This window comes from Malurus melanocephalus, unplaced genomic scaffold (genome assembly GCF_030028575.1).
Source record: "Malurus melanocephalus ecotype Western Australia unplaced genomic scaffold, MMel_1.1 scaffold_202, whole genome shotgun sequence".
NCBI classification, from domain to species: Eukaryota; Metazoa; Chordata; class Aves; order Passeriformes; family Maluridae; genus Malurus; species Malurus melanocephalus.
The window spans coordinates 38,221-53,532 of NW_026623434.1; the positions used below are offsets into that span (position 1 = coordinate 38,221).

Below are 15,312 nucleotides of genomic sequence, written 5' to 3' on the forward strand. Positions count from 1 at the left end.
TATGTCATTTAATCATAGCAGTCATTCCTCTAATAGAAACTGACAGGACATAAAAGACAGAACTATCAGATGAACACACACAATGACTAGAAATATATCGACAGAGAAAAGACTTAATTTAGCTTTGAGAAACCGTCCCAAAATTAAAATCCTGTATTAACAAGTGCAAAAAACAAAACAAAACAAAAGAAAAAAAAAGAAAAAGAAACTCCAAACATTAAAACACAGTGTATAAAATGGTGTGAGAAAGTTAAGTCACCAAACAGCCTTTTAGTCAATAAAAAGCTGTGTTTATATGTCCTTGTTGTTTGGGTAGAGGCCCATTCTTTTCATTTTACCCAAAAGGTCATTCAAGAAGAGATCTGAGGGTAAAGCACTCAGTCCTTGCTATTTTTGACTGTAGCAATTTGGGCCTGTTGTGTTTCTATCATGTAAGATGATTCCTTTCTTTTATTCCTCATTGGTTGAGTTATCTTCCAAAGTTGTTATGCCTCCAAAGCCCAGTCCTGTTGAGTTCTGTGCTGCTGAGACTGTAAGTACTGTATGTAAGAGAATTAACACAAGAACACACAGTTTAAGTCTGCTGCTACACAGTCTTGATGCTGATGAAACTGTGAGCGATGTCCTGTGACACATTGTTGAGCCACTTGTTTTTATAGTCCCTTTGGGTTGATGATCTGATAATAGTCCCCATCTGACATCACAGCATTCTGGTTCTGCATTGGTTGGATAGTTTTCATAGAGCCCTGTAAGGTAAACAAAAAAGAAAAATAAATACCAGGCACAAGGACTGGCAGCAGTAGTAGATTGAAGAAACAGTTGGCAGTTTAGTCTAAGCTGTCAAATCCATGTCTTTGAGTGAGACTGAGGCTCTCAGAAGTCCTTCCGTTCTGGATAATTAGAGATGTTGAAGGAATGCATCACCTAACAGGAATCAGCATCAAAAGGTCATTCAGCAGAACTATGACACAGCATGATTGTGTAAAGAAGCAACATTAAAACGCAATTATTGTCATTTGAATTATAAGGGTGCTTGAATTCTTCCTTTTTGGCAGGTAACAACCAATGATGAAGTAGGAACTAATCAATCAGGATGTTTCCTCAAAGCGTGGACCTTGAAACTCTTCCTTCACTATGTGAACAAATAAACACGGGCATTAAATAACARATAATGATGCACTGATAATATTAACTGATTGATTTTCAAACTGATGTAAATGAAACTGCGTCACAGGAACAACTCCAAACAGAGCTGTTCTGAGTCTAYTTGTTTTCCATATTTCACCTGTGTTCTCTCAGCTGGATATTGTCTTCAACGTATCCCTAAGGTGAAAGCAATCTTTTCATACCATACAAAAATTGGATCTCCTGATAGTTCTGACTGTACATCTAGTAATTTTTGCCTTTGAACTTTATGGAGGTACTCAAACTGATCTGATTATGACTTTTTGACCACTAAGAGGAACTCAATCTTTTTGGAAATTGTCAGAGCTGTCTGCATTACTACATAGGAGATTAACATAACCAGTGTTCTGTTTGTTTCTCACATACTTTTCCTCTGATAAATTAAAATAACCTAATTTGGTTATTTGGTGTTTAAATACAAGGATGTCTGACAAAATAGACAAACTCATTTTTTGCCATTTAAACTAATCTTGGATTAAATTCTACAGTAAATAATATACTCTGTAGTAGAACTAGATTTTGCTAAGAAAAATCTATCTGTACTGAAATATTAAGACACTGATTTTGAAAGTAGCTTTACTTCTTGGAACAAGAATTATTGGAACAACAACAATATTACTTTCGAAAAGCAATTTAGGTATAACATTCTTAGGTCCAGGCACCAAATTGCTTGCATTTTGTGAATAACCTGTAAAAAACCAGTACGCCTAAAAATGTTGTAAAAATAAATACTTTGGTTCCTACTTCCATAATACTGATCTACAACTAAACAAAAAATGTGTTAGGGATGCTGAGAATGTCAATGTGCCTAGATTGTCACATTTTTACACAGCTGACACAATAGTCAGCTTTGATACACGAGTCCAAACAAAGTTGCATTTATTTTTTGTTTCAACCAAATTTTTAAAGACACAGGAATGAACGCAACTTGTTTCRTGTTCTGTAAATTCAGAGTTCATTCTATGGCAAACCTGGCCATGTTTTCACTTCTGCAGTCAGAAATGCAATGCAGCATTCCAAAGGTTGAAAATTATTGATTCTCTATCAGATCATGTCTGACAGTATCGCATTTTTCTCTAAAAATTCTATTGCCCTTCAGAAATTCTGGACAATTGTTTATTGCAGAAATTGTRTTCTTGCTGACATCACATTTTCTGAGACCCCTCTTTCGGTGTTTGTGTGCATAAGTCTGTTTTTAAACATTGCAACATACAGGCAATTCTTCCCAAAGCAGGGAATTATTATTTGTTCTGTGAACTACAGTAGCTCAAACGATTAGTAGTAATTGAAGAGACACAGAGAATGGTTAATGCTTTGATCCCACTGAGGCTTGTTTACTATTCAAACTATGTTTTCTGCCTTTCTTGTTTGTGGAAAACCCAGACCTCCTTTGAAATCTAAGCTATGTATACAAGTTGGCAATCAAAAGGTATTTAAATAGCTCATATGCACTTACTGAATTATAAATAAATTGACTACAACTCCACATTCAAAGATGAATTAAACTTGTTCTTTAATGTAAAATTACATTTCCTCTTTATTTCAATTCAGCAATTGAATTTAGGTTTTGAATTTGCAGTTACATATATAATGAAAAATTAACTAAAGAACGCCTATTCATATGAAGTACAGAAGATTTAGATAATTCCAGTCAGATCTTTCTTACTGAGCACATGTTCCTCACCACATACTGATTCATAGCCATAAATGTAAGTTTTTGCCCCTTGGATCTAATTAGTCTGTCTATTCAGTCAGAGGGTTACAAACATGTTACAACTAGACATCCAGAGAAGCTGGCTATATCTCCTTGGGAAACCAAGGAAGAAAAACTAGTTTGTTTTCTGATCAAAATATTCATGGAATCATAGAATGGCTTGGGTTGGAAGGGACATTAAATATCACTTATTTCCAATCTCCCTGCTGTGTGCAGGGACACCTTTCTCTAGACCAGGTTGCTTGAAGCATCATACAACTTGGTCTTGAACACTTCCAGRGATGGTGARTCTGCAGCTTCTCTGGGTAACCTGTTTCAGYTCTTCACCACCCTCACAGTAAAGATTTTCCTCATATTTAAGACTAAACTTTCAATTTGAAACCATTCCCCCTTTTCCTATCATCAYAAAGTATTGTAAAAAAGTGTCTCTCCATCTTTTTTTTCCTTCAAGTTCTAGAAAGCCACAATTAGGACACCCAAAGCCTTTTCCTTTTTCCAGCTGAAAAATCCCAATTCTCTTAGTCTTTCCTCATAGGAAAAGTTCCATTCCTCTGATCATCTTGGTGTCCCTCCTCTGGACTTGCTCCAACAGGTCGATTTCCTTCCTGTGTTGAGGATGAGCTCAGAGCTGGATGCAGCRTTCCAGGTGGGGTCTCATCARAGCAAAGTAGAGGGTCAGTGTCACCTCTTTGCCCTGCTGGCCATGCCGCTTCTGACGCAGCCCAAGACACGTTTGACTTTCTGGCCTGCAAGCGCACACTGCTGGGTCATGTCCAGCCTCTCATCCAGCAGCACCYCCAAATCCTTCTTTGAAAGGCTGCTCTTGATCTGTTCATCCCCCAGCCTGTGTTGATAACAGGGCCAACCCAAGCTGCACCTTGTATTTGATCTTGTTAATCCACACGAGACTCCCATGGGCCCACTTCTGGAGCTTGTCCAGGTCCCTTTGGATGGCACCCCATCCTTCAGTTGTGTCAAGCACTCCACTCATCTCGGTGTCATCTGCAATTTTACTAACGGCGCACTCAATCTCTTCATTAACAAAGATACAMAATAATACCTCATTGTAGAAGAGCACTAGGTTGGCCAGGCAAGACTTGCCCTTGGTGAAACCACGTTAACTGTCTCAAATCACCTTCCTGTTCTCCAYGTGCCTYAGCATAGCTTCTAGAAGGATCTGTTCCATGATCTTCCCAGCTACAGAGGAGAGCCTGACAGGTTTGCAGTACCAGCATTCTCCTTGTCCTATCAATTATTACCKTTTTTAAAGGCAGGTTCAATGTTGCCATTTTCCAGTCAACTGGGACTTGACTTGATTGCCATGGCTTTTCAATTATCATGGAGAGGGGCTTGGCAACTACATCAAACACTTCCCTGGGGTGTCTGGGTTGTAACTCATTGAGTCCCATAGACTTATGTACATTCAGTTTCCTCAGGTGACCATGAACTTGATCTTACAATGGRAGGGACTTTGGTCCCTCAGTCCACATCCTCTTGTCCATCCAGTTGAGAGATGGGGKAAGAGAGATTGCCATTGAAGATTGAGGCAAAAGAATGTTTGAGTATCTCAGCCTCCTCCTCATCCATTGTTATCAGTTTTCCAACATTGTTTATGAGGGTGATACATTATTTTTAATCTTCCTCTCCTTATTAACAAACCTACAGAAGCCCTTTTTTTTATTCTTTGCATCCCTTGCTGAGTTCAGTTTCAGCTTCCTCTTGGCCTTCCTTGCTCCATCGCTACATAACCCGATTTCATCTCTATGCTTTGCCAAGGTTATCTGTCCTTGTTTCCACTGTCTGCATTTGCTTATTTCCCTTTTTTTCTGACATTTGTTTTGTTTAAATATTATATATATGGGTACAAAGTTTGGGATAAGAAATAATAAAAAGGATACCTATACCCACCAAATCACCAAGGCTTCCCTCTTCCTCTTTTATCTTTATAGTTAATTTTGTAGACATTACTTTCTATTACTTGGATGTTTGGAAACTATTTTTCTGAGGCTGACCTGTCAGCTGTTACTGGCTCAAAATATACTTTGCTTTTCACTTTTSACTTAAAATTCTCAGTTCTGTGTCTTCATTTCCCAGCTTTTCCCAGCACTCAGCCATATTTCACCAGCAGAAAGCTTAGTCCATGTGGAGGTTCTTGGACCTTTATTATGATCAAGTATCTAGAATTTGCCAGGAGGTTTTTAGTTTCTAACCATTCTCCACACAGACGCACTCTCACTCACAAAGGTCATGTAAGAGCACTCTCTTTTCTTTGCAACCAGATGGATTTTTTTTTCACATGCAGATGACATTTTGATGATCAGCCCAGAATTTACATCTGTGGGGACTGTGTGTTACTAATGCTGATGCAAGAATTAAGGCTACTGGTCCCACTGAGATTGTTAATGGAAATATGAATAGATAAATCCTGCATGTCCTGCTCAGCTGAATCAGACTGAAAGAAAAAAAAAGAGTGACAGCATTAATATCATATTCACTTTGTGAAGAAACAGCTTTGGGGAAAAAGCAGCAAACCCCAAGCAAGTTCTTACACAAGAATTGAAATCACAGTCTATGCTAATCAGCTGGACCATCATCTAACTCAGAGACTGCTGTGGTTTCTATCTGAGCAGTTGCAGGATCCAGACTGCAAAAGCAGTGGTTGCATTTCTGTGACTCTCCTCAGCATTTTCAGGGTGTTTGACATTTGTGGATAGATTGGAATCTGCAGTAGGTGGTCTGACTTCGCTTCTTRGTTTCTTTGCTCCAGAAAGAGTTATGGAGCCATAGTATTTGGCGTCATGGGAACTGGTCTGGTTGATATAGRTATTGTTGCTGGATAAATATTTTGGGAAGTCACAGAAACAAAACACATCTGATGATATGTTAYGCTTTACCCTCTTTTTCTTCCTGTAAAACTCTAACCTGTGGCCATTTTTAACACAGATTTCTGGTGATTTTTGAGAGGGATATGAAGGGTGCTTGAAGAAAAGACCTTGAAACWAGATAAGTGGGTTTAGTATACCAGAAGTGGTGAATACTTCATTTTATTGTGAAGCCCAAAGTAAATAGTGTCTGCCAAGAGTGGCCCATCCAGCAGTGATGACATCATTATATCAGTGAATGCCAGTACTCTGCATGACATTTCTGTTTCTGAGAAAYTATTTCTCAGATTTCAATATTAACATTTTCCAACTACAGAAGTCAAGAGAATACATTAGATATTACATGGTTAGATTTCACTGTTTGCTTACAACTGCTCTGGAAGCCAGCACTCTTTGATCTTATCCAGATGGTCTTCTCGATTTCTAAATTGCTGTGTCTGTGACACATTATGATGATTACATATGTAGTTAATACCTTTCATATTTTAAAAATGAAATAAAGTTATATGTAGAAGAATATTGGAGATGGATAAATTAGTCTTTAGTCAAACAGATTATTCTTAAACTGGTGAATAAGAGTGTTCAGCTCTTTTGAAAAGGCTAGTTTCCATTATGGACTTCATTCCAATTGTTGGAGGAGATCTGGATTGGGGATCTGTGTYACTGTGTTCTAAGTTTTATTATCATTATTATGTTGGTTATTATTTCAGACAGTTGCGTCATGAACTTTTTCTTGTGAGTATGTGTCCACATCCAAGAATTCATTGTGTTTCTTCATAATACTTTGATTTTTTTTTACTAAATTGCGCATAGAACCAATTTCCTCCTTCTGGTGTAAATCAGTGTTTCCCTTCTAAAACTGAGCTCTTGCAAGTCATAAAAATAAGTAAATAGCTGACAATCAAAACTATACAATGAAAATTTAGCTCTACTGTTCTAAGAGACAGGAAAATTTGCTTCAAGAAAGTATTTRGCTTTTTCAAGTCCCTCTCGAGTTTGCTTTTAGATATAGAATCTTTGATCAAAAGGAGTTACTACTGYGACATGATAGGAAAGGGTCACACATATCTAAGTATTGTGTCACCACAGAAAGATTAGGGATATCAGTAAGTTAATTGTCTGGGTCATTTTTTTAGTAGAAGCATATTTACAGCTAATAAACCTCATTTTGGGGAAAGCCCCAATATTCAAGACAAGAAGAACCCTAGACTTAAAAAGATGAGCTATTTAGTTAACAGATTTTGCTGCAAAAACCATGTCAAAATGTCCTTGTAAGCAAATCCATAGCCAGTAATGATTTAAACCAAGCTTGTCAAACATAAAAGGGATTTGTCCTGCTGCCTGTTTTAGCTTAATATTTTTATATTTTAGGACCTATTAAGAGGTGTGGACCAGAGGAAAATGACACACTATTATGAGATATTTTTAGAGGGAGAATTTGCATCAAATATATTGGGTTTTTTGAATTTGCCAAGAATAATATAAAGCAGATTGAATTCAGAGATATTTTGTGTTCTTGAATTGTTCTGCAAAGAAGAGATAGATTGTCATGCTTACTATATATCACATTTTCTCAAGGAAATTGCTTTTCAATTTGCTCTGAAAACAGGGCATCTGTTTTGAAACAGCTAAACCTGCTGGTGAAACTCAATCACTCATCTGCCCCTTGAGAGGAAGTTACACTTTCAAGAATTTCTGATACCTTTGCTGAGCTTTGTTAGTCATCAAATTTCTTCTACAGATTGATGAGAATTCTCYGTAATAATTCACACTATGTCTTTAAAAACATTAGCATGACTGACAGTTTCATTTCCAGTGAATTCTTTACCCTAAAGAAGGAGGAGTTTCTGTGGAAGTGTTACCTTACGTGGATCACAAAAACACATGTTACTGTTATTTGCCAAAAATTGATTCACACTGCATGTTACAAACAACTGAGATGTTAATCAGAACACATGAAATTATCAGAACGCATGAAATTAGGAGTCTAAACTAATATGAACTGAAAGATTCAGTGATTTAAAAGACCTGAATCACCTGTCCACTTACCTCTTCTCTCTCCTTACTTTCTCCTAACTGAAAAGTATCAAAAGTCCGTCCAACACAGGAGAACAGACAAATTTGAGTCTCCTCCAGATGGCAGAAGACTGGTTCTAATGGCACTGCTCTTAGGAAGAACTGGAGGGTACCATGCTACATTTGGAAGAAGTTAATGCAACACATCTCTGCCTTGTTGCTGGTCCCTGCATTCCTTTCCTTTCCTCCAAAGAGGAACTCTCCATGTCATTACGTGCCATGACATCTCTTGTACAAAGATTGTAAGCATGTGGCTGGGATTTCYTTGCTGATATTTGATGCTGGGTGATGGCCTTGTTATGTGCCACAGGGCACAAAGAGACCGTAAGTTGTGGTCATTACAAAGAAAGCCCTTAATAACACCATTATCCCTAAATCTGCACSCTAAAGTGGTCCAGGCTTGGCACATGGAAAGCAGTTTCTCCCAGCAGCCAGAATAGGCTATACCTGTATTAACAAGTGAATAWGGAAATGCAGGACCTGCACAATGAAGCAGTTGGTACTGGGCATCTCTCTCATGTCAACCCTACATGCCTTTGAAGGGATTTTTCCTTACTCTAAATCTAGTCTAATTCTGTAGACCAAATGTTCATTAATGGGTGGGGSACAGCAGTATGGTTTTGTAACCCATCTCCTTATTTAGTTAAGGAAGGGATTACATYTACAGTAGAAAACAATCCTGTTGGTAGGAACACTGTTATGTTAGGAATTACAGTATGAAACCTTGACCTGGAACTTGCATGGGGCTAATTCACTGTAATCTGCCACCTGTGTGTTTCTGCACCTGAAAACTATTGTTATCTCCCTTAAATGATATTCTGGTTTGCATGGGCAATTCTAGACAGCTGAGCTGTAGAAAGAAATTTTGGATGAAACCACTGGAAAATTTAATCATATGGATATGAACTCTTAAGCCCTAAACTGTAATCAATTACTCAATTTTATTGAATCTGAAAATCAGTATATTCCAGCATAGCACTTGCTGGAAGTTTCAGCTTCTTTCATTCTATGTCCTGGAAGAAAGGGAGCAAGAAGGGAACACTAAATTCTTTCTACCTAACTGGATATTTCCATAATCAGAACCACACTGTGATTCTGATTATTTTGATTAATCTCCCAAGTACTTTCTTTCACGCTGTGGTTGTTCCACACACTCACATGCATTTCTACAAAAGACAAGTTCTGCTGATACATGATGAGCTTAGCATGCCTGCTCCCTTTCCTCCTGCTTTCTTTGGAGATGATCAAATAAGATATTCTCAGGCTAAAATACTTGTTACTTATTATAAATAACAGGAATTTCTAAGAAGTCATTATTAATCCATATAATAAACTACCATTTATTTTCTTTTCGATTTATGGCAAATATAACRATGACTGAATTATTTTTTGGTGAAAAATAGTTAATCTTATGCTGTTTTCTTATCATGTGGATCTTTCAGGGAAGGGTAAAACCTTTGTTATTATTTCCTTTTACAGCTTCCATTATGTTTTTACTCCAACATCACATAAAACCTGCCCTGAAAGAACAAAAAGAGTGGGTTGGTTCCCTGATGTCCAGGTCTCTGTGCTTTGTCTCTGCTGCAGTAGGACAAGATAGAAAGGGGAGGTGGCAGCTCCTATTGCTAAGGCATGTCCCAGCATGGACACATAGAGCCACACCAGCCTCTATCTGGCTGCAATTGAAAAATTACATATACTGGTTTTGTGCTCATGCTGCGGTCCGGGCTGCAGTCAATATCAAATAAAAGCAGCTATCTCTCATATACCTTTTCCTGTTACTTGACACCCACATATTAAATACCTTTTGAGCTTTTTTTGTGTTTTTCTAATGAAGAGACAGATCCATCACTAGAAATCTCAGAAAAGGGTTGCTAGACAGAAACTCACAGAAGGTGCAATAGGAGATGTCCCTCAAACATGGGTGACCTGCTTTCAGCTGTTTTCTGAAAAAAAAGTTTTCAAGTGTCAAGTCACAAACTTTTTGTTTGCTGTTGAACTCACTGTGCTTTGCATGAAATAAATCTGTTTTCCATTAAGATGCAGAGAGGTATAATTCTTTAATCTCAGAGCAGATTATTGTTTAATTTCTCATTGTTTGGTGGCAGGATGTACTCACAGTGAGTTGCTGCTTAGTAAGGGTGAAAACAGGCCTGAATTCCCGACAAAGTTTGAATTGCTGGGTTTGGACTTGAGAGGACAAAAAGTTCACCCAAATATTAGTTAGTGGACTACTGAGATGAAATTTAGGTCACCCTGATTTTAAGTGTSTGCAATAAAACCCTGGTGACTAACAGCAACTAAAGCAAATAGAGCTCAGCCAGCAACATGAGCAAGTCCTGTCATCAGGTGCAGGTGCTTGCTTAGGGTGAGTTAAACAGATCTCAGCTCTACTGACTGAGACAGTCAGCAGATCTCTTCCTTAGCAGTGACTCTAGGGAGAGCTTAGTCACAGAGTTTACGTGTAGATATCCACATTACTAATACCTGCWATAAAATGAGTTTAATCCTCCCCTWAATCTGCTTTTTCATCCCAAACTCAGAGATGCCAGTAATCTTTTCAAAATCATCTATTTTGTGTGTTTTAGGAAGGAATTTGGCTTATGAGTTGTACTACGCAAATGGAAAGCTGTATATGCATTTCCTAAAGATTTTCTGAAATACAAGCCAAGATGGTTTTGTTTACTCTTGGTTTGTTTTTTGCCATTGTGTATGTGTGTGTGTACACACATGTATATACATGAATAAACACACACACATGTAAGTTGTGTACTTGTGGCAAATGAAATTCTCTCAAGTCTCTCACTTCAATTTTGATTGTGCTGCCTTTAATTGGAAAATAATATTCATTTGTTTACTGCATATGCCTACTGGAAGGCTATTCATTTTTACAAAAGRCATTGAAGTGCTAAGCACCATTACCTTATTGATGACTTGAAACTGTAACTCAGCTCACTTTTCATTGTATTTTCTTTTGCATATGGAAGGAYATTGCTCGATTTTGTGCAATAGCTTAATCTCCAAGAAGAAATCCAGTAAATACCTTGCTGCCAGTATCACCCTAATTTCAAACAGAGTATATGAGGTGAAGTGTTCCTTATGCCTGCATCTGAGATGGTATATAACATATATGGATTTTTATAATTGACTCTGGTTTTAAGTAGCTTACCTTAGGCAACCTTTTTAGCATCAAGATTTCCAGAGGAGCCCTAATTTAGAGGTGAAAGCAGTCTAATTTCTGATATTTGGATGAGGATGTCAAATTATCTAAATACTGAAATTCATTTTCACTGATTTACTGGAATTAAGTTGCCTGAATATCTTCAAGATTCTCAGATGATACTCTAGGCAGCAGAAATCTAAAGATAATATTGGTATAAACTGAAATTTTTGTGGATGACTCCCACGCATTCCTGAAAAAGTTATCTGTGGTACCTGAGATATATATTAGCAATAAATTTAAAAATACTCACAGAATGTAACAAGACTCAAGAAGAAACAAATAAAGACCAGTTCTTCCCAGGTGAACAACTGATTTGTCATTAGTGAAAGATCTTTTCTTAAACACTTTCTGAGAGTTGCTGCACCATATTGAATGCTGTGCTTCAGATTCTCAATTTATCTGACATAAAACTGTAGGCAAACAAACCAAGTGAAATTATTTTATTCATACTGTACCTGTACAGATGAAACTTGATAGTCCTCCATAGATGACATCATCATTGTCTGGTAGTATAAAGGGACACCTCGTTTGAACCTCCAAACAGTATTGCTTGCAAGGAATTCTGTTGCTGCAGTGAAACTGTGTGACTTCAAAATACTGGGAACAGAGCCAGGCTTTGTAGACAGTCTGAAAAAAAGAGAAGAACCAGAAATACAGATGGATGACAATAGCACTGTCATTATTAGAAGAACATACTGTACTGCACACCTATATTAATGCTGCTTTTGGAAGAAAATTGTGAAGAATATCACCTGGATAAAATATGATTTTAACTTTTGACTGTCTTCCTCCTCCAGAAATGAAAACTCCATCCATTTCAAAGCAACAGTTAGTCAGGACTAGGCTTATGCTATGACATGATCTTAGTTTGTGAACAGGTGTKTCTATTACACATGACTTTTTATTAGGCATGCATGGAACACATCCCTGTCCCTGCACCTTATTGTATACTCACTGAGATCCTAATCTCATTTGAAGCTGGTCAAGGACAAATTTATGAAAGTTCATGCAACAAAGAATTGAAAACTGGGCTCAGGCCATGTCTCTCTTTATATCATCTAGAGCTAAGCTATCAGGTTGCAATAGATGGTGCTGCTCTCCTTCAAATAAAACCTTATCCAGTCCACAGCACTAAAACACGCATTAGGGTTCCTGAATGCCAGCAGCTGTAAACCAGGGGATGAATCTACTGCAGTGAGAACCAGTGTCTGCATTTGGGAGCTTTAAAGGAACTCTTTAAAGATGTTGTCATCTGATGATGCATAGCCATGGCTGCAGGACCTGTGACTATTGCAACTATTGTCACAATTTAAACAGAAAAGTAAAATGCACATGTTGATTTTTATTTTTGCTACTTTTTGTCCTCCAAACAATGATGTTTGTCATTAAACTCTTTTGGACATAGAAAAGTTTCCTGTAAAGTTAGATTGGACACCAGGCTACAAAGGTGATAAAAAACCTGAGTGACTGAGTACAGAGAGGTCTGCTTGTTCCCCATTTTATTGTCCACTTAACTGCTTTGGAATGCATTATTTACTGTCTAGATACTTGTTATCTGGGCAGTTACATAACAAAAAAAAAAATCTCTTTTTTTGTATTTGTTTTGATTATCTGAAAATGCTAGTAACTGCCTTGCATTAATCACAGACTAAAAGCCAATACAGTCAGCTGACCATTTCCATTCTTTCTAGGCCTGATTTAATAAAAAAARAGAAAACTATAGATTAAATTTTTAAGCAGTTAAAATTAAAATTAAAATACTGACACCTGAAATGACCAATCTAGATGAGAGTTTGGTTTGATTTCAGTAGGTTTCATCTCATTAGTTATAATTTTATCAATGTCAATAACAGCTTAAATTGTATAATTAATTTCAGTGTAGTAGCTCCAGAATCACCAGTTTTATTTTACATGGTTTGCAACAGTGGCAGGTAAGGGTAAGGTTGTTAGGTGATAAAATGAAGCCTTTATTACTAATCCATGGTTTTTGTTTATGTCTTTATAGCAGTTTTGGCCTGCTGCATTCTATAGAACATGGGGTTTTTTTCCATTACAAATTCAATTTYAATTTCTCAYTAAGGTTTCTTACACACAGTAAATRATTAATGAGAAGGAATTCTAGGTGATGTGTGTACTTTTTGTTCTTAAACAAACTCTTAAACAGAAAGTGGTTTTCCCACTGTCAACTATATCACCTACCACATTTTTAATTCTTCAGTTGTTATACTGACATTTACAACAATAACACAACTTAGTAACAATTGGGCAGATTAGTTTATTATTTGGCATTCATTTTATTACTACTGTACAAATTTCAAGCAGAAAACATATTTAATGACTTCAGTGACGAATAACGCAACACAAATAGMCAGCTTCATCAATTCAAAGAATGAAAGCTTCAGAAACAGACACTGAACAGCATCTACATGTCAAATCATTAGAGATAAGAAAAGGATTCACAGAATAAGCTCAGCTGGAAAAGACCCACAAGGATCATTGAGTTCAACTCTTAGCCCTGGGTAGAACCATCCCCAACAGTCACACCAGGTGCCTGAGAGCATTGTCCATGCACTTTTTGAACTCTGTCAGGCTGATCCTGTGACCATTTCCCTGGGGAGCCTGTCCCAGTGCCCAACCACCCTCTGGATGGAGAACCTTTTCCTGATATCCAGCTTAAACCTCCTCTGAGACAACTTCAGGCCATTCCCTCAGGTCCTGTCACGACAGAGAAGAGATCAGTGCCTGCTCTTCCTCTTCCCCTCATGAGGAAGTTGTAACTGCAATGAGGTCTCCCCTCAGCCTCCTCCAGGCTGAACAGACCAAGTGACCTCAGCCACTCCTCATATGACATCCCCTCAAGGCCCTTCACCATCTTTGTTGCCTTCCTTTAGAMATTATCTAATGGCTTTATAGCTTTCTTATGTAGTGGCACCCAAAGYTGCACACAGGATTCAAGGTGAGGTGAAATAAAGCAATGGTTTTCGTATTTTTAATTAGTCAGTGACTGTTGTCAGTTGGTTGGAAACAGGAACTCTGGGTCTGGTAACAGTTATAGATTCACAGATGTTCTTACTTGATCATTAACACCTTAGACCTGTTTAGCATGAACCCACAAGCTCTTTTCATAAAATAGTTCTAACAGTAGTTAAGTTGGTTTATGACTCATATTTGAAGTGTACATCAGTTTTTAGGGAGTGCATTTAGTGCATTTTAGGGACTGCACCATACATGGTAACAAGAAAATGAGCAAACCCATGTATCTGCTTAGGCAAGACAGAAAATGTTTATTCAGTAGCAGAAGTAAATAATGCAATCGTGGGCTTCTATGAAGATCTTTGTGTATCCAATCTGAGTTCATACACATCATCTTCCTGCTTTGATTCACAAGTCCTCAGCTTTGGCTCAAAATTACTTTTGAATTCTTGTCCACATCTCTAAAGAATGCATAAGTATACCTGTTCCTGAGATCTGTTTCCCAGATGAATGCCTCCCACTCTGTATCCTTTTTTATTTTCTTTTCCCTGCAGCTGATTTCAAACTTGTCTATAGTCTATAGTGATATTTTTAATAATCTGGTCCCCTTCTGCTCTGTTTTACCTAGGGAGGCTACACAGAGTACTAGGCAAGTCTCATCCATGCTCTAGGACTGTCAGTCCACTGCTTTCACAGCTTTGGCCTGTGCTAATTCCGACATTTCCAGACAGTGCTCAGCCATTGTCCAGAAAAAGGCCAAAAACAGCACCCAATAAGGAGTTTTGTCTTTTCCCATAGAAAAGGAAAATAATGTAGGTGTTTGCAGTTGAGCTGTGCTGTTCAACTGTGCTGAATGTAATTCCTCTCTGCTCTTATCACTACAGACAKGATTTAAACACCTGCTTTCCCAACAAACATCCCAAATAATCTCTCCTACTCTTCCTGGGCTTCCTAAGCACCAAAGGTTTTACCCAGACATCTCACTTTCACATTTTCAGATGTYCTACCCGGGAGGGAGTACAGAAGTGGGAGAACTGATCTCGTATTTGCTCATGTAACTGCCCAACAGCATTTACATGGGTTCCATGGCTGACCCAGCTAAGAAGATYCAGAGCAATCCAAAGTATTTTCTCTCTTTCAGTGACAGTGAAGGGCTGCTTTTTAGCTTTAGTAGAAGTTCATTATCTGGAACTGAAATACATTGGAATTTCTTGAAATTTTCCTAATAGTAAAGCAGCTATTATGGCTTTCRATTGGCC

At 37.7% G+C, this 15,312-nt stretch overlaps 1 protein-coding gene across 1 annotated transcript in view; it reads right to left on the bottom strand.

Moving 5' to 3' along the window:
• Window positions 1-218: 218 nt before the first annotated feature.
• NALF1 (NALCN channel auxiliary factor 1) overlaps window positions 219-15,312 on the bottom strand; it is a 430,684-nt gene continuing 415,590 nt past the window's right edge. The window contains exons 2-3 of the mRNA XM_057373595.1: window positions 11,536-11,707; window positions 219-746 (exon numbers count right to left, since the gene is read on the bottom strand). Of these exons, the coding sequence (XP_057229578.1) occupies window positions 451-746; window positions 11,536-11,707 (468 nt within the window). The 3' untranslated portion in view covers window positions 219-450. The remainder of the gene's footprint in view (window positions 747-11,535; window positions 11,708-15,312) is intronic.